Raw genomic sequence first — 26,530 nt, 5'->3', positions numbered from 1 at the left:
TATCAATGTGGTAAGGGCTCTGAACTTCTTTTTACCTTAGTTAATCTTGCTGTAGTCAATATTTTCTTGTAGTCTGGACATTAGTTACATGGAATGGGTCTTTATTAGTCATTATCATCTGGCTATGTTTTAGTGAATGATTTGTGGGTTTTAAGGAGGGGTTTAAAGGTGAAAAGGGTAGTGGACTTGAAACTGATTTGGGGAGTGTGTCAGGCACCTACAACAATACGGGAGAGAGTACTAAGATTGGGAACATGGATGAGATTTTGATTCAGATCAAACTGAGGTCAGATTGGGTAAAGTTATGAAGTTATGTGTCAAAATGCCAGTGTATAGGTAAGAAGTGGAGAAGGCTATTGGGCTTAAGTTTTATTCCAGAAGAACCATCCTGTCACCCTGCAGTATGCTCATAGTGGCCACCTGCAGTATCATGCCTGATAATAAAATGCTTGGTTGGCTCCAGTTTGGATTTTTGAAATGCTGGGGAGCAAGCAGACATTCCAGCTTCTGTGATTAAGAAGCTGCAGAAGACCCATTATAAAATTCTGCTGTCCGCTGCACCTTTATCACCCTGGGAAACCTTACTGTATGCAAGACTATGCTGTCACTCATCGCTGCTGCTACTTACTTGACTATGCCTATTCCTATGGTTTCTTCTCAGTTTAGCTGCTTCAGTCTCCTCTGTTGAAGGTTCTGCACCTGAAGGTTACAGCAGCCTGATGCTGCCTTCACCTTAATCTGTGTGCAGGTGTGATTACCAACCAGAGCCCATCAGCAGATGATAGGACAGAAAGGCCACTTCACAGTATAACCAGCCTAGCACGTCAGAGATGGGTGCTTTAAGCAGTCTCTTGTCGCTCTCAGTAGCTAAAGTGGCTGAAAGCCCCCTTCGGAATGCTGTTAGATTTTACAGAAACGGATCAAAAAGGTGTTTTTTTCTTTTAAAGTGAAAAGTGAATGGGGGCAGGCCCTGAAGGCAGGGGTCTGTGTGGTTTTCACAGCTATGTGATTATTGTATCTGTTTATTGAAGATGAGATTGTGGTGTGGTATTAAAAGTGCAGGAGGCAGGTAGCATTTTTAAGGGTCAGATTAGAATGGCACTTTTCTTCTAGATGTCTGACATAACATCTTGCTGTTTTGAATAAAAGCTAGATCTAGTCTTGTGTCTTATACAGTCATACAGTCCTTGTTCTGTAGCAGTTGCAGGGCAGTGGACATCTTCAAATTAAAAGCTTGTGTGCTGGCTTTAGCAGGAGGGAGGCAGGAGGCCATCTCTGTGTTAGGTGCCTGGTATGATTTGGCAGTTTTGTACTGCCTTCTTGGTTTTTCAAGTAAGCTGTAAAGTCATGCTTTCTGGAAGCTGTAAATGTAAAAAATTGAGAAGTTATGGGTATAAAACAAATGTTTTTCTGACCCAATACTGCTGAGAAATTGTGGGAACTGATTCTATAATACAAGTGAATGATGGGAAATGCCAGAATTTCCTGAAGTTGACATTAAAACTTACCAAGACACATTGGATAATCCTGAACCTAAACTACTGAATTTGAGGCGAAGCAAGATCAGTAAGTGTAATTCTGGCTTATGGAGGTGAGCCAGCATGGGGCTGAAGGCCAATAAAGCTTCAGTTCAGTGTATTAAAGTTTGATTTTTGCTTTCAGAAATAATATTTAGGCAGTAAACTTGAGAGAGAAATTTCACTAAAAGTAGCACCACAGTTTTTGTAACTCCTAGCTATTAATACCAGGCTGTACATATGTTAAAATAGACTGGAATTGAAAGGTTAAGTGTTATCCTGCAGATTTGATAAACTCAGCTGTTGTTGTCACAGGTCTTTAAATGACTCTATTGACAGTTTTTGCTTTTTTCCTCTTTCAGTGCCTGCCATTGCGTGCTAAGCTTTCTCTTGGCTCTGCCTGGCAGGAAAAAGGAGAAACTAGAAAACCCCATTAGTTGTCCATTTGCAGAATATCCAGGCTTTACTCTCAATACACAAAGAAATACAACGGTAGGAAGTTGTTTCACATCCGAGCCAAGATAAGGTCCTGGAGGTTTATTATTTTTGTTGCCTGATAGCATCAGGACTGGGGAGCAGGGGGCAGAGAAGGAACAGCAGATCAGCATCCCATGGGGACAACAGAAGGGAAGACAGACAGATAGCCAAGTGCCGACAGCTTCAGTCAGTACTCCCAGAGGAAGTGTTGGTTTCACCAGATGAAATTAATACACAGAAGTCTTTACAGAGGCATTCAGATGTGACATTGTTTGAGGGGCCTGGCTATATGGCAGATGTATAAAGCAGTGAATCATATGTTTACATATAATTATGTCTGTATTGACAAGCCAGGTTTTCCTTTTGTTTAATAATTTCCTACATTAACATCAAAGAGCTTGTTTTTATAATGAAAACACATTTCCCTTTTAGTTTTGCTTTGCTATAGCTCTGTATTAACATCAAACACAAAATCATGACTCATGCAAAGGAGACCTATATATGTAGATGTAGATATATCCATGTTCATTTATAGCCTCTAAAAAATAGATGCAATGTTATAAAATGTTGTTTCTTTGGATATATTCAGGTAATCTTTTCTATCTGATTCTATGTGTCCCTACAAATCTGGGGAGTACCTGATCATTTCACTGTGCTTATTAACTTTCAAATACATTTGAAAAATTGGATGGGATTTAAGTTTCAAATTTTTGGGTCAGGATTTGCTTTGTTAGATACTCTATAGAAAGCTCAGTGTAATGTTAAGACTTTGGTGGTCTAAGTAGTAACTCTATGCAGAAAACACACCAAATATTTTTTTAAATGTGATAATTTGAAGTCATTGGAAGAGGAAGATGAAATAAAATCTAAGTTTGGTGTAATTTGCCTCATTTGTTTTTAAATCCATCTAAGATAGTGTTTCTAAATTCCGGGAATAGTGTTTCTAAACTCTGCAGAAACAGCTCAGATGCAGTTTGCGCTAAATAACGCAGCATTAAGAACTTGAGAGCAAAGTTAGTAAACTTTTTCATCCAAACTGAGGGAACTAAAAATGCTTTAAGAGAAGTGTATCAGATAATGAGAAAAGAGGATTTCAGGAATGTTTAACATTGAACAGCAGTATTAATTTTTACCCACAAGTGTGCACAACAGGCTGTTTGTAAGTACTGAGTGCCATTCAGTTATGTTTATGGGACATTTTCAGTGTAGAAGTTGCTTAGTTATTATATGTATATTCATGCTCCATTAGGAAACTGAATTTAGAATGTGCATCAAATATTAAAGTATTAAAGCTTTGCACTTTTTGCAGTGGTTGTTGTCCTGCACATTTTTAAAGGATAGCTTTTGCTGAAATAGTCTGAACAAAGGCAATAGTAATAATGCTCCTTTCACAAAGAAATTCATATCCACACTTTCCACCCTTACAGCTTTTTAGTATGAGATCAGTTTCGTCATGTTTCTGCCTGGACTGTCAAATAGCACGAAATTCTAGGAAACCTACAGTGGAGGATCCCAGCTTTCTCGGTTAAGACTGCTGAAGTTTTACAATAATTTTTGCCTTCTTTCTTTCTTCCCCTCTTAAGGCCGAGCCCCTGACGTTAAAACTCTCAACTTGGATGCAGTTGGAGTGAAAACTAATTCTGAAACTGGAAAGATCATTGTTGATGCCAATGAAGCTACTTCTGTTCCTCACATTTATGCAATTGGAGATATAACAGAGGTACTGAGTCTACATAAACTATTTTACAATAACAGGAAGCCAACTTTGTTCCTGACTAATAACTAGTCCCCAGACGTCCTCATGCTCTAGCATATATCTTCATGTTTTGCTCTTTTAATTTTGCAGAGCTGTAGTGTTTATGCCAGCCACCTGGGTCAGTAATTTCCTTCACATGGATCTTGTGAAGTATTTCAGCATTAGTTATTATTACTGATGTTTATCAGGGAATGCATTATTGGTCAGAGGCTAAGAATAATGTCTTTATCGCTTCAATTATCTTTCTAATAATGTTTTTATCACTTCAGACATATGACTTCATAATGCCTGTGACTGCTGAGTGAAAGCAGCTCTTACCTTCTGGAGCTGAATCCACTTACTTGGAATGACCATGACAAGTTCCTCTTCTAGTATTTTGGAGGCTAATTGACACTAATCCCAAGACAGCATTTCTGCTGCCTGATGCAAAATGCTTCTGACTATAAAGTATCTTCCTCTAGAATAAGAAAAACTAATTGCTGCAAATACTAAATGCATTTTACTTCTGTTCATGATTTATGAATTATTATAACAAATAAACATGAGGTGTGGTGTTTTGGTTTGTTTTTTTTTGTTTATTTGTTGTCTTTTGATGGTGTGGGGTTTTTCCTAAAGGAGGGTACATTATAACAAGAGCAAAATTATTGACTTATTATAAGTGCAAAGCCAGAATTATGTGGCCTTAATCCAGTACTATTGATAATCTACAGTTGTTTGTGACAACAATGTCTTGTCCTGATCAAAGTACACTTAAATACTTCTAAATCTCTCACTTTTCAGTTTACAGAAGAACTCTGAGTATCTACTGTAAGCTGGGCATCTTCAAACATTATTATGTCTTCATAAATAATGTTTGTCTGGATTCTGAACTGTACTGTTACAGGAGGATGTTTTCATCAGGTGCCTGCTGTTCCTGAAAAATCAGGGCAATATGTAGAATCTAGAAACTGGGCATTGCAAAATACAGAATTCTTTCGCCTGTTTTTGAACTTAGTGGAATTAAGCACATGCCTTCCTATCAAGATTGGTTTTGGTATAGTGAAGGCATCTGTTTTGAAAGTCTGGTAAATCCAAATACTGTAGCGAAATCCAGACACCATATATAGTATAATTTGAGGGATCCTTTAAAGATTTCTCATTCTGCAATGTTTAAAATCTTTTAAAGGTCTCTCACATTTACAGACCCTACAGGTGTTCTGAGTTTTTGAAGAGATGCAACAGGTTACATCATGTCTTGGGAATAGCGCTGCAGATTTCTAACTGAATTTTGGAACTGCCATCTCATAAATCTGATGACCATTTCCCTCTGTGTAGACATGTGTTTCTTCCTGTCTGTCTCCATCTTCATGCGAATGACTTGCCACCATTTCCTTTTAAACTGAATTAAAACTCTTTCCTGCTCAGCTATTTCTCCATTTTGTTTTTCTTACTCTCCACAGCTTCTCTGTCCAGTCCAGCCACTCAGAGCTTTGGGATTATGTGCAGTTCCTCTCCTTTCTTTTCACTTCACATAGAGGTTCCCTCTGCTGTACTTGTCACTTCTTGCTCTGGCTTATTTCCTGAAGTCCTGTTTCTGCTCACAGTGACCTCCTACACCTGCTTGTCCCTGATACATGCCTTGGTTAGGCCTCCTGCTTTCCAAACTTTTCTTTTCAATTTCATCCAAGAAGCAGTTATTAGAGGCAGTGCTGGCAGGGCCTTGGATGCTGATGCTTATTTTGCTGCCAATCTGCAGTGTTATTTTGGGCAAGTCATTTCCTTTTGGGTGCTTTTTGTTTTCTGCCCTTTGAGGATTTAGTTAAGTAAGAAATATAAAGTGGGAGGCAGGATGCTCGTCTCTTTCCTACTCTGGATCTAAAAAATCAGGTCTTCATTTATTTGTCATTTTCATTTTGTTGTTAAAATTTGGATTTCCTTTTCCATGCAGATTTGAACTTAAGTTGTTTAATAGGCACTTCTAAATGTAAGTGTTTAAAACAGCAACATAGTTTCATACTGAATCCAGTGAACTGGGGAAAACTGCAGTTAAATCAGTGCTCTGGAGAAGTATTTTCTTAAGCTTTTATCTGCATTATGGGCTTAATATAGGGAATTACATAAATCACAATATAGTACTCATGCATTAATAGAGTTTAAAGATAGAAGGAATTATTGCTGTTATCTGACTCCAGTACAGTGTAAGCCATGAATTGCTAAGCAATAAAGTTTGTTTTAATTCTTTAATTACTTTTTTTTAGCAGAATTACTTTAGATAGTAAGTTTCATTGACATGGGGACCAGAAGTGAAAGAAAGTTCTGCACTGGTGCATATCTCAAAGAAAATACGCAGTAGAATCAAGTGTGCTAAGAACCACAAAGCTGTAGAGCTTGGTGTGTGATACTTTCTGGGTGAGACCTATCAAAAGAGATCCGGAAGGGGAATCTTGTTTCCTGTTTATGAGCTTCTTAATATTCTTAATATTGCTTATAAGAATAAGGTATTTTTTCCCCAGTGTTCCTGTTCAGGATTTCTCTTTGCTCTGCTCTCTCTCTGTTAGAGTCTCTTTGCTACCATGAAGTGCTATTGCTCATACCTTTGCAAGTACTTCTCAAGCCCTCCTCCTCCCTCCTTTACCATGTCACATGAATAGGCACCATACTGCTACCAAATAGCAAGAAGTACTTTTTTGTTTGTTTTAATTGAGCACCCTGGCTGGAAAGGGAGTGTGAAAGAAGAAAGGTGTTTCATTTGCGAGTCATACCCATCTGGTACAGATGGGAAACTATGTGTGCATGGGTGTCTTGTTGCACCCTTGTATGGCAAATGGAATCCTAATGTTATCCAAGCTGTTCATTTGAAGAAAAGGAGGAAAAAAGCCATTCCAGAGGTCAGTCAGTTTGTCTTAAAGTTTTTCAAGCTTTGGTAAAATATTATTTTCAATTAACAGGTAAAATTGCATTTAGACATTTTCATCTTCTGTGATCAGGATGAGGAAGATCAATCTGGAATTTTAGTTTTAATTTTTTTTTCAGTGCTGATATAAATGCTTTGTGTTAAAATTCTTTCTCCAGTAGTATTCTTGTTGAAAAGCATGGCACACACTATAGAGAAGTTCTCAGAAGGAGGTTTATCATATGGTCATGCCACTATACATCTGTCATATTTCAAAGGGTGTTATAAGAAAGATGTGTAGAGAAGGTGGAATGTACAGTATGTTGCTTTGAACAGAAATGAGACCAAAAAGAGTTGTGTTAGAACAAATACACATTACTTCAAAGCTTTTTAAACTCTCTTAGGAGCCATCTCGTTTAAATGTAGAATACATTGGAGGGTTCTTAGGAACAATTCATACCCATAATAATCAGCAGAGTAGTTCTACACATGACTGCAAAGTGAATGTTCATTTCAAATATTTACCAAGGAAGGTCTTTAAGTCATTGTTTATGAGAAATTGGGCTTTATCTGCATGGATGTTTTAGTAATTAGTTGGGTTTTATGGAATGCATGGCAGTGCTTTCACAATTTTATCTCTCGTTCCAATCTTCTATTCATTTCTGGAATGCCAAAACAACATCTGTATTTCCTGCTACAGAAATGATTGGCAGCCATGTTTCGGGCAAATGTGGATAAGAAAAAACAAATGGCAAATTTCATCTGGTAAATGACATTTACAGACTTGAAAGTCAGAATGTTGGATTTGAAAAAACATAACTTGATGGATCTTAGGGTGAAAAAAGGGGTAGATTTGCAGTGTTGTGGTTTGTCATAAACTGTGGGGAAAAACAGGTTAGTCTTCATTAACAATTAGAATTGTAGTTTCTGTTATGGGGTTAGACATAATGTTTCAGTTTGGTTTTTTGCAAAGGAATTTTTAAATTAAGTGGTTATTAATACATATATAAAACCATAAATGCACATTAATAGGTATGGTACATGACATACATGGTAGCTAATACCGTGTACAGAATCTACCTAGCAACATAAAGAAAAAGATAAGCTGGGAAAGAGGAAAGGATTCCAGTAAACACTAAAAACCTTCAGGATAATGAAAAAAAAATGGTTGAAAAGCTTGAATGTGTGTGCTGGAGGAATCCTTACTTTACTATTTTTGCTGGAGACTATTTTTGAGGGCTTATTCGATTACTACTTCCAGATGGGGCTTTGCAGGAATGTGATGAGCTTTGTGTCTAGATAGCACCTGTATGAATCAATACTTCACACATTTTACACAGCATTCTATGTTGTCCCACAAAGGTCTTTCTCAGTTACAATTGTTCTATGTTTCTACATAATTCCTTCTAGATTTGCAACTTCTTTCATCATCTCAGACAAGCATCTTAATGATATGTCATTGATGAACTCTTAAATAATGTTTTTTACAAGACTTATGAAATTTGTTAGGTCTTATTAATTTACATGGACTACTCTTCCTTGGACTTCAAAACATTCCTATGAAAATGCCTATTTGAATTTGTAAAAACTTCCAGCTTCCTTAGGTTTAGCACTGGAGTTCTGATGCTCCAGTGATATTGTGCCAGCACTCGAAATAAGGGTTCTGGCACACTGCATAGTCTTCTTTAGATATAAAAGGTAGGTAGGACTCAGGGCTTGAACTGGACCATGTCCTGATCATATCCTGTTATCATTCCATTTCTCACTTGCAGAAAGTTAGCATTTGCCAGTAGCAATCCAAGCATCTCTTTAATAACAGAGCCTGAGACTAGAACCAACTCAACTTATAGTTGCAGTTCTAAGAGAGTAGTGTTCCACTTCTCTAATCCAGGACCAACATAGGAAGTCAGTAGTAGTACCTACAAATAGCTAATTTTTGTGCCTGTGTTCTGTAAAATGTGTCAGACAACTTTTTTAAGAGGTCTGATGTTATAAAAACACTGTTGCTTTATTCTAGGTTTTTCCTGCTTTAAAAAGACCATTTGAAAAATTTCTTGATGGCTTACTATGAAAAGAAAGGGGGAAGTGAATGATCAGCATATGAATATCCTCTGCTTTTCCAGAGGTGACATGATAAGATACAAGGTTTTGACACATTCATGGCATTTGTTTCCCTCCCTACACTTCCTCCATTAAGATGGAGACTTAAAAGCATGTTTGGACAGAAATTATTACTGCCTTCTCTGTTTGGAGCCCTGGCTACCAGGCTGAAATTCCAAAGATTTGGCCTTCTTCTGAATATTGTCCCAGGAGAAATCTTTGGATGCTACCTCTCTCTTAGTTAAAACAAAGCTTTGTGCTCTCTTCTTAGGGCCGTCCCGAGTTAACACCCACAGCAATAGCTGCAGGAAAACTGCTGGCTCGGCGTCTTTTTGGCCAGTCCTCAGAATTGATGGACTATGACAATGTGAGTTGTTATTTCTTTTTTTCAATAATAAAAGCCAAATCTTACCCTTCTTTTTTTTTTTTTTTTTTTTTTTTTTACTTTTTTTTTTTTAATGGATCTTTAAAGAAATTACATTTTGTCCTCTGGAATCTGGAATCTAGCTTTTACAGTAGCCAAAGTAGATGTGTGTGATAGAGCTACACTTCTCAGGCATGCAGAAGTTTCCCTTTTTGCATGCTTCATATGGTTCAACAGTAACACTGTTTCCTCTTAAATAGGTACCTACCACAGTTTTCACTCCCTTGGAATATGGTTGTGTTGGATTATCAGAAGAAGCAGCTATGCAGTCTTACGGATCAGATAATATTGAGGTATGAAAGCATTTTTAATTTTATAGCTGGTATCAGAAGTTTCATTGTTGTGTCAGGCAAAATTTTATGTTTGCAGTTAAGGAGTTGGCGTCTTCAGAAAAGCTCAGGTCTTTGAAAGTATTGCAGCAGGTCACAATGGAAGCTGTTACCTAGTAAGCTTAAAATTGATAGGGTGTGACAGTTTTAAACTCGCTGACATTTTAGTAAGTTATATTTGCAGCATCATTAAATACTGGTTATGTTCCTTTTAATTGTCAGAATTGCTGGTCACATTCTTTAGTCTAAATTTTTGCGATGTCACCAAAAATATTCACACAAGCTGCTAAGTGTCTTCATGGCTACAATGTCTTGATATAATATGCCTGAGCATTGCTTATTGAGGAAGAAATCCATTATGGCATATATTCACACCCAGCCTTCTGATATGAAGAATGAGATTGTGATACTCATGATGGAGAAGTTCACAAGCACTATATAATGTGGCAAAATTCAAACAAGTCACCCTTGAAAAACTATGTTGTGTTACCTTTATTCACTTGTCAAAAAGACTGTCAGCATATGACTTGGTTAGCTTTGGAAATACAATGCAATAGTTTACTTCCTGTCCAGTCAGCTATTGGTTTTGTCTTTTATGATTCTGAAATACAGTTTCTGTCCCAGAACTCTTATCTTGGTTTGATCTCTGTGGGTTAAGGCAGGTAATTGATGTGTGTGTGTGTCATAAGGTGCTCCTGTCATGTATGTATTGGAAAGCAATTTTCAGCTGATGGATTTAGCTTGGAGCCCCAGGCAAAACCATTAATATAAAAATGAGTATTTACTATTCAGAATGCAAAAATTACAGTTCAGGTTGTCTTGTCACATACATTATTATAGGTATGGAAAGTTTCTTGGCTTGCATTATTTTCAGTAATCAAGGATTAAATTTTTTTTGAGAAGGAACAAACTAACACTTAATTTGGGCCACTGGTTTGAGTAATATGATTATTTGTGGACTTTTTTTCAGTTTGCTTTTAATTTAATGGTTCTCTGAGAAAGTTTTGTGTTAAACTTCTCCTGTGCTTTCCACATTTTTCTTTAAAATAATGAACGAGTTATAAATAAATCATTTTTTTCTACAATATTATAAATGTGTCATAATAATAGTCATTATAATACTAAATAGCAGTTTTTTACATAATAGTACTCTCTAACAGAAAATGTTACTGTTTTCCCTACCAGGTATACCATGCGTATTATAAACCTTTAGAGTTTACAGTGGCTGAAAGAGATGCGACTCAATGCTATATAAAAGTGAGTGTTGTGAGCTTTAACTTGCTTTTAACTGATAACAAGAGATGTGGTAGAGCCAGCTTCGAGGAGGACTGTTAGGCAAAAAAAAACCCTCTCAAGATGGATGAAATATTTTCTTGGTGCAACCTGTCTCTCTTGTCAAACTTCGTGTGTTTAATGTTCATTACATATCCTACTGCATATTAAAATTGCTTTACAAATATTAGAACCTTTCAGAGCTGACATTCTGTTGATTGATACCATCTTTGAACTGCTTTTAAGATGCTAATAAATATTCCAGTTTTTCTAATTATATTTTGTCACATATGATTTATGTAAATGCCTTAGTAGCTTGCCTTAACTGTCCCAAGTACCAGTGCAACTAAAGTGATGCTACTTTTTAGCTATTCCCTTTAAATTATGCCAATTAAATATTTGAGGGTAAAGTAGTAATAGCATAAAAATTGCTGGATGATGTTGAATATACTCCTTACTAAACTCCCAAAGCACATGAACAGACATTAAATTTGAGAGTTTCGAACTCTATTGCAAGAGGGTTTTATCTTTTAAACTCCTTGATATTTTAAGAACCATGTCAAGTTTGCTGCTGTTCCTGGGATTTCTAATGAAAGAATCCAAGCCCTTACTGAATAACAGAGCCTATTTGATTAGTGATGATTTAATGCTTGATGGGTGGACAAAGGGAGAGACTGACTTTCTTTTCATAATTATAAAGATGGTGTACTTAAAGGAACTAAACAGTTTTCATTAAGTTCTCTAATAAAAGTGACTGAGGCCCTCCCAGATACTTATTAACTCACCTTCATCTGTGGCTGCTTCCAAGCCTTGACTCCTTTTTAGGTTATGTGGCTGATGTGGTAAATGTATCTCACCAAACATCCTGCTGTAAGTGTTTACTGACTGAATCAAAAAGGCACAAAATATTCAATAATTGGTAGTGGTCATCTTTGGAAATACAGTTGGTTAGCTAGTGAGAGTAAGTGCACGGGCTTGGAGAATTGCTAAGGTAGCCACTCAGTGTCAAAATAACACTAGTCTGGTTTCTAGACTACAGAAGATATTTTGAGGATTTCATACAAATGACAGACAACAAAATATTCAATTTACCACAAATTGTCATTGTCAGTGGCTCCCAGAAGTCTGAAAGAAATACATCAATAAAGCTTCGATTCAGGAAAGTGCTTAAGGACAAGCATAAAACCTATTGAAGTCAGTAAGTCTTAAGCAAGTGCGTAAGTTCTTGGCACACTGGAGTAAACAGCTGTACTAGGATCTCAGGGCACTTCAGTTTCATTTAATTTAACTTCATGCCTTATCTTTAAATGTTCTAAGAAAAGATCTCTATGTAATGTATTGTTTTCAGATGGTGTGCTTACGAGAGAGAGAGCAACGAATACTTGGCCTTCATTTCATTGGTCCAAATGCAGGCGAAGTTATTCAAGGATTTGCTCTTGGAATCAAGTAAGTACAAAAGAATGTCTCTAACTTCTAAAGCCTGCTTTTTAAGTTATTGTAAGATTATAAAAGATAGCTGCCTAGTTTTGGCAACACTATAAAGAATCCGTGATTTTTGTTACTTTTATGTAGAATTGCACATATTTTCACTAAAAATACTGCAGTTCTTCATTAAGTTGTACTGGATTTAGTTACTGTAATACTGGATATAGTTAAGGAGCAACTGAGGAAAATACATTGTTGGCTTGATATAGTTAAAGCAAAAAATAAAACTGTGCATTAACTTACTAATATAAGTTTTCTCAGAGTGTAGCTTCTTTTGCATTCTATGTGCAGGATAGGAAATCACCATATAGTTTTGCAAGTCACTTATTTAAAAAGATATTTGTGCTCTTCAGAAAAATCCTTTCTTTATACCTGCCAAGTATTTTCTTTCTTAATCTCATCTTTAAGAATGCACAGCCATTGCTCATCAAAAGCTCAGCAAGGACTTGCATGAATTTTTATATTTTTGGGGTTATAAGCTAACCCCAAATGAGGTAAGGTAAGAAAGAAACCTCTGTAGGCTGATGGAAGGGGAGAGATTCTTTTGTCTGGAGCTATCTGATAATTGCAGTAACAAGCTTACTCAAGTAGATGAACCTTTGTGATTTGATCTTGTTTGATATTACTCAAATATTAACATGAAAGTTCTCCCTTTGAAGGAATAAGGAATGATTCTGGGTCCTGTCTGGTTAAATAGAGAATTCCTACTATGCTTCTTGTGTGCTACAATTACTTCTTATTTGTTTTTATATTTCCCTTCTTAATGCTGATTCACATCTTCAGAAATGTTGATTTGTGTATTTATGTTACTAAATTATAGTTTTTAACTCCTCTTTGAAGAAAGTATGCTGGGACACAAGGAATCAACCCTAATTGTGGTGTATGTTCATTTTCCTAAATATCATCATTTTATTGCAGTTTTAGTCTTACAGTTGTGAGTGACTAGCATAAATGAAAAGCAGAAAGGATTAAGAAGGCAGGACCGCAAGTATCATGTGAGGAATATCTTGGAAATCACTGATTGCAGTGTGCCCTCAGTACACATTTTCAACATGTGTTTGTAGTCCATTAATTGCCAGTGGTATAGATTCTAGAACTACATTTTTTAGGATGTCATTGTTTTGAAGTTTTATCCAAAATAACCAGTGAAAAGGAAGCACATGAAACTGGAGTGCTTTTCTGCCTTGCCTGAGGGAAATTAAAACTTTAGCCACAGTAAGAGGTTTTTCAGCAGGTCAGATTCTTGTATTGGTTTCTATTGTATTTCACAAATCCAGAGTTTTCAGTGTGGAACACCCACTGTAAGAGCTGCTGTTCTCCTTTGTCAAATATTAGGTCTTACTTCAGCCTCTCCAAAGGATGACTTTCCATCTTCCCTCCCCACTTAGCACTCCAGTAACATCTGTGCTTAGCAGCAATTTTTTGCTTGTTGGTGCTTTTTTGGATGTAGGAGGAGAAGACACCTATGAAGAGAGGAGACTCCTCTGTATTTTGTAGAAGGAGAGAACACTATTCCATAGAGAGCTTGAAACAATTCTTAAGTTTAGGGCCATTTTAGCTATTCTTACAGTATGACCTGCCAGGAATAGCAGCTTGAAGGAAAGTCTAAGAATGTTATTGGACGTGTAAAGGAATTAAGCTAGGGCATATTAGTGCCAGGTTTTTTGGTGGGGTTTTGTTTTGTTTTCTCAAAGAAAGACTTTTTCCTTCTGCTTATGTTATTGATAATTTCAGTTTAATCACCAGACTTTCTCTAAGATCGTGGAAGAATATTCTGGTATTACTTCCTTCAGCAGATTCCTTCCAGCAGTCCTAATTATTATTTTCTCCCTCTGTGCGTATATGTATGGTTTTCCATCTGGAGTCAGAGTTAGTGAAACACACATGTATGTACAAGAAAAGCTGAAGGCTGCTGTTTTATCACATGCTTTTGCCATAGGCTCAGTTGTGACTTGGGATAAATTGCTTAATTCTCTCTGTCTCAACTCTTACGACAATTCTTCCCTACCTACCTAACAGTGTTGTGAAGCTGGGTGTTTAAATGTTGTGTAAGTGCCTGAGAAATAATAGACAGCATTGTTTGAAGAATGAATGAACTCCTCTTTTGATAAAATGGATAAGAGCAGAATTACTTTGATGTCTTAGGACATTCTAGCTGCTTCAGGTGAATAGTGTTTGACTTTGTGAATCTTTGGTTTGGTTGTTGTTTTTTTTTTGTAGATGTGGTGCTACATATCCTCAGCTAATGAAGACAGTTGGCATTCACCCTACCTGTGCTGAAGAAATTACCAAGTTGCACATTACAAAGCGTTCTGGCTTGGATGCAACGGTTACAGGCTGCTGAGGTTAAAAATGCCATCTCTGGAAAGAAGGAAAAAAAGCACAAAATATATTTGTAAAGAAAAGGGGCACTTAGACTTATGAACAGTTTTAATGGTTCAAGTTCCAGGAATCTTTTCTCATTCTCCCTGTAGACAACTTTCTTTTTCAGCTAGATTGTCCTCACACCATCACAGTTCTAAAACCAATTCAGCCCTGCTGTAACAAATTCTATTTCAAAGTGCCTATAACTCTTACCTTTCTGGAGCCAGGAATAATCACAGGTTTATATATGTAAATATAACTGAAGCCATTGACATCTGAGGCCCTCTACAAATGAAGCCATTGTCATTTGAGTTTCTGTTGGCATGGCTGACTGACCCTAGGGGCTGGACAAGGCTTCCCTTAGAATTTTGGCCATGAGACTTTCTCCTGAGTGCTTGGATAGTTCATTACCTATCCTAATCTTGAACACTGAGATGCTGTACTCACTAGTAGAAACAAGTTCCCAGACTGTGTAACAGTGGGTTAGCAGTCATTTTGGGATTTTCTTTAAAATGTAGTATGTACAGGAATTTAATAGAAAATCACTTATCACTGAAGCTATGCTGCTACTGGATGAATCCCAATGGATTAATCAGTGGCAGCCTGGTCATAACATTATGGTGATGGCTGAGAATGAATAAGCTCAGAGGTGTTAAAGAAAAAGTTGAATTTTATGGTGACTTCTCTGCCTACTCTTAAAGTTTCTAATTCAGTTCAAATTGATACATCTCACAAATTATTGCTTGAACACCATATATTAAGCAACACTGACAAGTAGAGTCAAAACAGCTAATAATCCAATTCATGCCACATTTTATGTTTTATAGGATATGGAAATCTGGCTGACACAGTGATATATTTGTTGGTTGGTTTTTAAGATTTTCTCCCTGATGAGGTGGATACTGATTCTGAATGGATTTAGGTCTGGCTTTAATAGAACATGTTACTGAAGGGAACTATATTAAACAATGATCTAGAAAGGAAATAGTCCTGCTTAGAATAAAGACAGAAAATAAATAGCTGCAAACTTGTCTTTTTAAGTATTGGCCAGAGTAAGAAAGCATTAATCTGTTGCAAATTTCTGCTTACGTTCCTGCTATCCAGAAGGGGGAGATGCTGGCTAATTTGTAGCAATGAAGAAACAGAAACCCGATGGTGAAGCTTCTTTTGCAGAACTCGGTTAAATAAGTAGCCTGACAAAGGCAAACACAAACTGCAGTAAATTTTCAGTCCAAGTTGCAGTTGTCAACATTTTATATGGATAGTCCTATATTTCTTGCACCCTTTACAGTAGTAGAAGATCAGTTTGAGGTGAAACAAATGTGTCCAGTTAATTCATATCGGTGGTTTTGTGTGTGGAATTTGGTAGTTCCATAGCTATCCTACTGCTTGTTGCACAGTTCAGAAGAATAGTCTGATGGTCGTGTATATATTTGCTAATTTTAATTTGATTGCCATTTCACTGCTGCAGCATGCAACACAGACAAATGGTTGGTTTCTTTCAAGGGTGGTATCTTTTTTACTATGATAAAGAAATAGTAAAATTGAGAAACTGTTAGACAAACAGTGATCAAAACTTCCTTCTAAAATGTGATGTAACAGCATTTGTCACACTGTCACTGATAATAGAATACTGCTTTTCTAAAGATTTGTTCTGACTTAACAACAAAAGAAATCTTAAATGCTTTCTTTAGAAAGTTTCCTGATTTATGGCCCATATTTCTGGTCCATAAAAGAGGAAGAAGTGATACAATTTGATTGCAGATGGCATTCCCTGTGAGATCTACTGATGCTATTTTTCATCTGTGAGGTTATCCATAAGGTTGTAGTTGAATAAAGAAGCTTTTTGAGTGGAAGTGTTGTTGAAACACTGCCTGAATATTGCAATTGCCGTTAGAAGAAATGATGAAAAATTTATATCTATATATAAATGTGTGCATACCTGTGCATTCAGAAGTTGATTTCCCTTATTAAAGACCTTCTGAGTATGATGCTGCTAAAAAAAACCCTACTAGATTTTCCAGCTGTTTATATATAAAATTTTTTTTTTAAAGTTCATACTAAAATGAGCTTTTTTAAAACTTAATATTTCAAAACTTTGAGATTCTGAGCATTGCATCCTACAGAGATTTTGCTGTCAGAAACATCCCACCTCTGACTAAACTGTAATGTGTATGCATGCAAGATTTTTTTTTTCCTAGTGATTGCCTATTACAATTCCTTTTGTACCCGATTGGTGTTTAGCTGTGTGTCAACTGCTTCTCTTCTCTGTCTTACCAGTGCATCCAACAGACTGAGGCGTCTGCTGCTACAGACAAATAAATGGAAAGATGAGTTAATTTCATTCATCGTAAAGTTCCAAATAGTGATTTGGGAGAACAAGTAAAGAGATCTCAAGGAAATGTATCCTCAGTGTATGTGGGGTGTGAAAGTAAGGCATGTCATCATTCTCAGGAGTAATAGAACTGTATTCGTTTTAGAACTGCTGAGTGGTCTGCTTGAAAATTGATCCTGAATCTTGAACAGCAGCCTAGTTCTGTTACTCATTTAGTGGAAAAAATTGTTGCCCCCAGTGTAAAACTAAACATACATTGACACCTATACAACCTTAATGTCAGCATCAACATCAAGACAGAATAATGACAACTACTGTGATTGTGCTTTTTTTCCTGAAGGATTCACCAGGGATGGTCATTAAGAATTGTTTTTTTAAAGCCTGACAGATACCAGTTGAAATGGCTGATGTACAGTGCAAATTACTGACTATATGTGAGCACGTTAAAAAAGAAATCAGAAAATTTAGTCAGGCTTCTTCTCAGGATGCCAGCTGATGAGGGCTTGTTTGTCAAACCACCCCGTGGTGCAAACAAGTCTGAGCATTGCTGGGTCCCTCATATGTACGATCCCAATATTTATTGTGTTGTGAATTAATGGATTAATAAAGATATTTTTTTCTAGTAAGTGCTTGAATGTATTTATTTGATTTTGTTCATATGACTTATGCTGGCAAAAGATTTCTTTTTTGATCTTAACACTATTTCTCTTGGTTGAGATATTTGTTAAGGAAACAAAGTAGACAGACCTTTTAATAAGGAGATGTTGATACCTCTCTGATGCGTAAACTGAATAGCCATGAAGATTATCCAGGCTGGATGACCTTCTTGTTTTAAATTTAAACTAAGAGAATCTCTAGGCTTGTAAGTGTGGTTTCAAATACTCTCCTGTTTATTACTGCTAATGAGGTCTAACAGGTATTTTCACAGTCCATATGTGCTAACATGCTTCTTGAAGATTTGTCAAAATAAACTCCTTTGAAATACTGTGCAGTCAGGATGTTGCACAGGACTATATACTGTATTGTACAGTACCTGTTCACTTTGGGTTTTAAACTAGAACATGTAGTGGAAAGAAAGCATTGCAGCACAGCTAATTAGTAGCAGTGGGTACTGCTATGTAAAAGTGTTGGAAAATGAATTCGGAAATGCCTCGCAAAATGTATTTTAAAACTCTGGTAAACTTCTCTGTCAGAAAAGAAAGGGACTACATTGTTTGAATTCATGTCCATTTTATTTCTTTAAATCCACTTATTTTGATGAGAAGTTCCCATTAAGTCTGGTGATGCTGAGCTTCTGAAACAGGCTAATTTAGTATTACCTCAGTATATGCCCTGGATTTCATGCTGAGAAGGAATATTGACTTTATTATATTTAAAGGCATTTTGACTTTTGCATTTTTAATCTAATTTTCTGGAATATTTCATCGCAGGTTCTAACTTACTAGGACAGCTAGAAACAGTGGCTAAAAAAGGTAAGCATAATTCCTAATTTTTGTTATTATTCCTTATTTTCATGTACTGCTTAATCATAGATTCATAGAATGGTTTGGGTTAGAAGGGGTGTAAAGCTCATCTAGTTACAACCCCCTGCCAGAGGCAGAGACACCTCCCACTAGACCATGTTGCTCCAAGCCCCATCCAACCTAGCCTTGAACACTGCCAGGGATGGGGCAGCCACAGCTTCTCTGGGCAACCTGTGCCAGCACCTCGGCACCCTCCCAGTAAAGAACTCCTTACATCTAATCTAAATCTGCCCTCTTTCAGTTTAAAGCCATTTCCCCTTCTCCTATCACTACATGCTCTTGTAAAGAGTCCCTCTCCAGCATTCTTTGTACGTTCCCTTTTTATACTGGAAGTCTGCTATAATGTGTACCCTCTTCACAAGGTTGAACAACCGCAACTCCCTTAGGAGCACCTCATAGGAGAGGTGCTTCAGCCATCTGATCATCTTCACAGCCCTTCTCTGGAGCTGAATATACAGCACTATTTATATTATACCTAATGATAGCTTGTTCTCAATGCTAAAGTATTATGTACGATTAAGTTTTGCTTTTTCCAATCTATGCATGCACTATATGTCATTATACCTATGGAAAATATTTCTGCAGTTTAGAACATTCCAGACCAGGAGCTGGAAAAGATATTTCAGTACAGCAGATACACTTTTGTTTGTTTGCTTGCTAGCACAGTTATTCAGATAAAAACATAGGTGCCATAGTGCAATGTATTTCTGATGAGAACAATTGCATGTACAGACTTCTGAGTTTGAAGGCTTTTCTTCAGAGGCTCATGCCTATCCAACAAAGTAGGCAATTTTTTGCCCATACAAATTGCCATTTGTCTAAATCCCAGTGAAATCAATGTATTCAAAGTTAACGTTAACCATTAATTTCAGTGGGATGCAAGTATGTGTCTTAAGCGCTTTGTTAAAGGGGAATCAATAGAAGCATATGCCAAAATGTCTTTCATTATTACAGTTGGGGAACAGACTGCAATTATGATTCAAAACATAAAAGGTACAATAGACATCTATGATTAGGCAATGAAATATGCCTTTAATAAGCATAGTGCAGACAGTGTGTTTTGCAATAAGTAAACTTGTATAAAATTCATTGACTTTTTCATTCTTTCAGATCTGTGTGCTCACTTTTAAGAGAGGTTTTTAGTTTTATGCACAAAGTTTTCCTGATGTTCTTCCAGAAGAAAGGTTGGGTTTGCAAGCATTTATTCTACTGCCAAACTTGAATTTTACTGGGAAAGGAGGAAGGAGCAGAGCAGACTTTCCCCTCCTCTCCCCCCCCCCCCCAGACAGCATACAACAGGTACTATTTTTTTTAAAATTGAGTATTTCTGTCCACTACATGTCCAAGGGCTAATTATGTTTCTGTTGTGGCACTCAAAGTCAATATTGTCAACTCTTCTTAGTTCTAATCCTCTACATTGAGTTTGGGTGAGCCAGGTGAAATATCCCCTTCAGCACCTTACTGCAATTCTTGTCAATCATCTTGCCATGAAAAACATGCATATTACAAAGGCCTTGGCAACACTGCATCTGATTTCAGTCTTTAATCTTATATGTACCTTAAGAAAACACCATTCCAACTACTGAAGTTCTGTTTGGGACATGAATGGGAACTTATTTGCTGTGGGAAACAAAAGAAAATTATCTAATCTTTAATGGATATAATGGAACTCTTTGGCCATTGCAGTATAAAGACTTAGTACTAAACCACTGATCTAGGAAGTAAGCAATTAGTACAGTGAACTGGTGTAGAAATGAAGCAGAATATCTCATGTGAATAAGTAAGAAAATGTGTATTTACTTATTCATCCTGTAATTATAAAATACCTCATTTCAAGCACTGGTGGAGTTAGGAGAGTGTCTTTTTTTGTAATCCCTGGGCTTTCTTTGCAAGGACTGCTGTTCACTGAAGTCCATTTTTAAGCATGGTACTGTGTGTGTCTTTTGTTGTTGTTTTCAAGATTAGCACATCTAAACTCTTCTGGTCCTACAATGGAAAATTAACATCATCTCTAAGAAACTGGAATACAAACTAATAAGGTAGGTTTCCAGAATCTGATTGCATCAGTCAGAAAGATATAGTACGAAGAGAAAAGTGGATATTCCCTGGGGGGGTAGTGTGAAATGGAGACCAGTCTTGTTTGAACAAGGTGCTTTGCATTGTTACTTAGGTAGAGGTTTTGGGAGTTGCAGCCTGTCAGAACCAGCATCTTCAAGGAGGGGGTGGGGGAAATTTTTTCCAAGTAAAAGTCTCAGCAGTTTGTGGTATGTCCAATGTACTAGTACAATAATTTAAGGAAACCCTTTTATACTCCATGAAAGATGAACTGTAAAGATACGCTTTCTGCACCTCCTCTGTTTTTCTTCAGATCCTTCAGAAAGACTGTTGAATTTTTTCCTTCTTCTTTCCCTTTACTTTAAGGCAACATGGAAATCAGGCTTGGTTTTCCTTGTTTCGGCATAAAACTGAACAGCACGATCTTTCTTCTTATATCTTTCATGAGGAAGCTTCTTTTTCTCAAGGCTGTGTGAAGAATTTTTCTCTCTTACCAATGTGTGAATGAACCTTAGTGCAGCCAAATGATATTCCATTCACTGTGTCAGAGCAACAGGTTATGTATCAGCTTTTAGCTTTATGCAGGAGGATGAGCTGTTGTACATGGTGCCTTAGTTCGTAACGCAATTAGTAATGCACAGCAATCTTTATTTAAACACCTTTGTTCAACTGGGACAAAGGATTGAGCTGGGGCATTTTTATTTTATCTTTATAACCTTCCTTTTCGTCTCTCTCAAAGGATCAAGAGGAAGTGCATTAATTTTCAACTTCACACTAAGGCAATTTGTACAAACATAGCTGAAAACATCAGGAAACTCAGGCATTTTACTAGAGAAATGGAGTCAGCTGATGTTCTGCTGGCAAGAAACTCCTGAATATTTGGAAGAAGCTGTTAGGCACAGTAGTTTGGGCAGTAGGGTGATCATATCATATTCTGATAGCACTGTTCAGTCTGGCTAGCTTAGATGAATGATTCCCATAATGTAGAAAGCAACAATTAGTAACAGGAAGCAATTTAAAGAATACAGGCTGCTTTGGAGACTTAAGAAGTGGGTCTCAGATTGTCAAAGGAGGGATTTTTTTGACTCATTTAATTTACACCACACTGGGATCTAATTGAATCTTGGGAGTGCTTTTGATTTTTGCCTCTTTAATTAGCATTTAGTTTATTTCTTGAGACATATTTCAAACACAGGAAAAATAAGTTCTTCTGACACTTCAGATTTTGCTTGCATTGATTTCTGGCCTTATTCATTCTGTGTATGTCATGATAGCTTGAAGTTTCAGGTCAGGACTTTGTTTCTTATCCCTAATTAGGGATTTAATTGTATTATTCCTTGCTCCTTTAATTTTTCTTGTTCTGTTTTTTCGTGAGATGCTCATTCTACTTTACTTAGCTACTTGTACCCCTGTTTAGGTATTAATAAGTGAATTCGCTTTGGATAGGGTAAGAGCCCAGTGTATTTGTAAGAGGGCATTTCAGGATTTTCTGCTTGCATCTTCCTTGAAATCCCTTGTACTTTCCAAATCTGGAAATACTATAACTCTGGAGGAGGTCCTTAACTGTGGTATAGTCCCAATTGAAGAATAAGAGACCGTTTGTGTTTACAGTTGGACCTTCCAAAAGGTATCATCTTTCTTTAATGACAAAACATATCAGATTCACAAGCTGTGACAACAGTGCCTCTGGGTTTCCATGACAGTGGCAAAGTGGAACATCTGATGAAATCTGCTTGTGAAATGCAAGGCCACCTTCTCTGTCACTGTGGTTACTGAGAGCTCTATGGTCCTCCATTTTTGTATGGAGTAGCAAATTCTCGAAGTGCAGAAGGTTACCCTAGAATGATGTCCCATGTGTGTGGCTTAAACATCCTTGTGAGGCCACTTCAGTGTCTTATGCTCTAGATCTGAAAGTCCTAATATTTTCCAAGTTCACAAGTTGGGTGAACATTTGCTTTAAGCTATTGAGTTGATGCCTAAGAACAGTGGAGGGGGGTGTTCACTTAGATCTACACTATTAATTGAAGCACTCTCCCTCACTGTATTTCAGTGAAGTGTAGCCAAGAACAACAAGATAAGAATTAATGTGACAAGGGAGTTTCTCAGACTGTGCTGGTGCACATTAGCTTGGCTGAAGAGAAAAAGAAGCTGATACTTGAGTCTTTTGAGTTGCAAAGGGTCTGGTCAGTCCTTGAAGGGGAAGCACATGAATGGCCCAGTTGTCATCGCATTTTATTTTTCCTCCAGCTTTGACTAATGGTGCATTTCCTCTGGCCTCCCACGTGCTGTCTGTGGCTGACTAGCTTTGTCACTCTTCACATCTAGTCACTGCCTTTACTGTCCACGCTGTTCCCATAGCAGGAACCCGGTGTCCTCTACAAAAACGCACAGGCACAAACCATCTGTCATTCTTCCCACTCCTCTTTCAAGCGACCACTTCCCATATTGTGTGGCCTTGCAGGCTGAAAGCAGCCTGCCTCCCCCCAGCCTCCCTTCGCATGCCTGGAGTACATGCCAACTCCCTGCTTGATAAGGGACCTCCCGACATTCTGCCTGTAAAAATACTAATGGGCATCTCCCTGCTGATAACCAGCTCTGCCTTTTTATTGTGTTCATGGGGTGATAAGTTGTCTGGATCAACAAGGAGTAGTCCCTTTTGCAGGCAAAGTAATTAGGGTCAAATTAGGTGTGAGTTGTGAAATTAATCATTGCAACCACCAATAATTTGTAGTGTGCTGTGGACAAAGGGAAAAAAAAAAAAGGAGGCTGGAGAACAGAAGGAGAAATTATTGTAAGGCACAAAGAACCAAAGGGATCAGGAAGAAGGGAGGAGAGAATGGCTGGCTATGCTGTAGGCTCTGCTGGATTTGGTCTCCTGCACCTGTGAACTGTGAAATCATAGAACAAGGTAATTCTTCAACATCATTTGAGAGTCCTAATTAATCCATGCCCGGGGTGTATTAAGGAGAGGAAGAGACCTGAATTTGCACGAGAAATAGTTAATTTATGCGTATATTGATGGTATTGCTTGCACATCACATTGTTTGAGAGGCGGCCTCCCCAGAAGTATGCTCACGGGACTTGTAATATTTAGGTGCTCTAGGAAAACCTGCAGCTATAGCCATTGATGCAGACTAAGCTGTGCCTAAACCACATCTGTCAAATGGGCAACACTGACAGTATAGTTAGATATACTTTTACCTGTTAAAAAAAAAAAAATCATACAAGCACCTTTTCTGTATGTTTAGTAAAAAAAAAAAAAAAGGCAATTTTATTGCTTTATTTCAAGTACTGGCTTGTGGAAGATGTCATAATCTGAATCTATAACATGAATTATATAGATCTAGTCTCTGCTGGAAATTAAGTCCAACAGATCTAAATTATACCTGGAATTTCTAAGCTGAAAATCCAGTCCATCCTTCTGTGGCAGCACTTGACAATAAACATATGACCCATGTCTAGAAATTATGTTCTCTGAATCTTGCCTTTTCCTACAGCATAGCTTAGACTCACTGCTTGGGGATACAACTTCTTGGATCAGTTGTTGCCAGGGCTGCATTACAGTGGTTCTGAGATGATTAGAAGAAAGCAATGTAGATAAACCTTCAGTTTATGTATATAAACAGTGTAACTGGCATGAGCATGTTTTTCCAGGACCATTAACCAAGTCTGGGAGAAGGCAGATGCAACTCAGAGGTCAAACCTACAAAAGCAAAGCCACTTTGACACACCAAGACCTCTCTGTGAATTTGTTCTAACTTCAGAAACTGGGGAACGTCAAGCAGAGAATGGGACTAGAAGATAGTACACCACCTGCTGAAAAGCTTCAGTTTTGTTTTCTGGGGTGAAGAGCCTGAATTTTGTGCCTAAAATGCAAAGCTGAAGGTGTGCTGAATTTGCTTGGAAATCCTGCAAAGCTATTTTCATTTCCTGTAACTGTTGCGAGGTTGGCCTTTTTCCATGGCTAAGTCCCAGTTCTTCGCTAGTCAGAATGAAGTGGCAGGGGAAACTCACTTTCTCTTTCATCTTATAGTATATCTAGGAGGCAAGAACCAAGACTTTGAACCATTAATTCCTAAGCCTGTGGCTTGATTTGCTGCAGTAGAAACTGTGCTTTAAGGGTTTTGTCTTCTCATACCAAAGCTAATTGTTAATTGCATCTTCTTTTCTCTAGCCACTGCCACAAGGAATGACTGCCTTCTGTGCTGTTGACAGATCTGCCCCTTCGTTATCAGACACTGCTCTTTTGCCATCTCAGCTTCATAACAATTGCCTCTGCCTGGGAGCCAGTGGAGCAGCCATGTTGGGCCAAGCAGTTCTCCGAGGAGAATGATGGATGATGGAGTGATTCCCTTCAACATGTCTGGGACACTGAGGTTGTGTTAATTTTTTATCTCCCCCCATACTTCTCCTTTCCCTGCTCTGAATTCTGAAAATTAATCATGGTATTCTGTATGGACACAGAGACAATACTATAGTAATTTGGAAAAAAAAATCACTTTACGGCACTGCTGTGTATCTCTTTTGTCAAAATTGTGAGTAAAGAGATAATTACTACAGGTGAGAGAGGCTGATGGATGACCATCAGAGGGTACATAGGGAATAAATTTGATTGGCTCTGCCAAGTTTCTAGTGTTTATGCCAGCAATACTGCTTCCTTTTCTCTCACTACTGTCATGTATGTCATTTTGCTGCAGTTTACATACTGGCCTCCCTCCTGTGCTTGAGGAAGAAGCAGGTATGAGTGATACAGTTATATTGGCACAAAACTCTGGAGATGTTGTACCAGCACAAAGCAAAGTTTGTCTGGAAGCAGCTTACTCTGAAAAGTGTCTGCAAGCAGTCAGATGTCCATGTGGAGATGGGTTCCTAGGACTGGATCTCAGCTGTATTGAAAATTAGCTTTGTATTCACATACTTCCCTGAAATATTCTCTAATAGCTGATTTGAACAGTCTTTAGCAGAGATCATGTTTCTAGTTTGGGATTCTCATTATACATCTTTCATTAATACAGGGATTCTCCGCAATCAGAGACCAGCACCACAAAACAGCTGGATCTATTTTGGCTTGACAAGGGGCATGGGCATTTTTTTATATATATTTATGGCTCTCGTGAACATTCAGAATGCTTTTTATAAATATTAAAAATAATCAAGGGTTCTGGAAAGAATTCATACTGCATTGCCATCATCTGCAGGAGTTCTTCCATCTTCCTCTAGAATATGGATTACTAGCTGACACTATGAACTAACTGGTCCAGTCTGGGAATTTCTAGCTACAGCTAGAGGAAAGGGGAGGCTATGGAGGGAATTGGTATCTCTTGATCATCAGAGAGAGCAAATATAATGCAGGCGGCAGCCTGGCTGCCCCTGCAGCAAGTCAGAAGCAAGAAGCTTGCAAGCAGGCACCTCAGAAAGCTCCCCTGAGTTTTGCTCTGCCTTCTGCACCCGCTGTGGTTACTTGGTAGGTTACTTGCCCTGCTTGTCTTGAGGTAGCTAGAGTTGAAGCATATGTTTTCCATTTAGAGCTTGGAGGATGCCCAGGTCTGACTTGGCATGCTGTCTGCACTGGGCATCAGCAGTACAGATGTGGAAACCACAAACCCGATTAATATGAGCCTAGAGTAAAAACTCAAATAAGCTTATAAATAAAACCAGACTCGCAGATTATTTGTTTCCATATTAGTCTATAATAGACCCTACTCAATATGTTTGTTTTATTTGGTTTGGTGACCGACATAGGTATTTATATTTCCAATAAAAATTGAAATCAGAATACAACAGATGAAGTAAGCTTAAATTATTTGTGCAGAAGATAATTGCAACTGTCTGAAGCATGTAATTCCTTACATGAAATGTTAGCCTGCTTTGAACAGAGATGTGACAAACTCCTCAGTATTTAACTTGCCCTTCCTTCATAGCTCCAAATCGTGCATTTATATATTAAAATGGACTCCTAAATGCACTCTAATCCTCAATGAAAAATGCAGAGGTGTTGGATAGCTTGGTGGGTCCAATTCT

General features: G+C 37.6%; 3 protein-coding genes across 4 annotated transcripts in view; 2 read left to right on the top strand and 1 right to left on the bottom strand.

The window, feature by feature from the left end:
• The window catches only part of TXNRD2 (thioredoxin reductase 2), a 32,308-nt gene extending 17,642 nt beyond the window's left edge, over positions 1-14,666 (top strand). Inside the window, exons 12-17 of the mRNA XM_062631478.1 lie at positions 3,578-3,714; positions 8,994-9,089; positions 9,347-9,439; positions 10,661-10,732; positions 12,096-12,193; positions 14,453-14,666. Of these exons, the coding sequence (XP_062487462.1) occupies positions 3,578-3,714; positions 8,994-9,089; positions 9,347-9,439; positions 10,661-10,732; positions 12,096-12,193; positions 14,453-14,576 (620 nt within the window). The 3' untranslated portion in view covers positions 14,577-14,666. The remainder of the gene's footprint in view (positions 1-3,577; positions 3,715-8,993; positions 9,090-9,346; positions 9,440-10,660; positions 10,733-12,095; positions 12,194-14,452) is intronic.
• COMT (catechol-O-methyltransferase) overlaps positions 1-26,530 on the bottom strand; it is a 363,876-nt gene that overhangs the window by 41,749 nt on the left and 295,597 nt on the right. The window lies entirely within an intron of this gene.
• Positions 14,933-26,530, top strand: part of GNB1L (G protein subunit beta 1 like) — a 66,682-nt gene continuing 55,084 nt past the window's right edge. For both annotated transcript variants that reach the window (XM_062631481.1, XM_062631480.1), the window contains exons 1-2: positions 14,933-18,390; positions 24,684-24,885. The gene's annotated coding sequence lies outside the window, so the exon portion shown is untranslated. The remainder of the gene's footprint in view (positions 18,391-24,683; positions 24,886-26,530) is intronic.

The sequence above is a fragment of the Pezoporus occidentalis genome, unplaced genomic scaffold, assembly GCF_034315485.1.
Source record: "Pezoporus occidentalis ecotype Australia unplaced genomic scaffold, CSIRO_AGI_Poc_V1 ctg37, whole genome shotgun sequence".
In the NCBI taxonomy this organism is placed as follows: Eukaryota; Metazoa; Chordata; class Aves; order Psittaciformes; family Psittacidae; genus Pezoporus; species Pezoporus occidentalis.
This window is presented reverse-complemented; position numbering and strand designations above follow the sequence as displayed.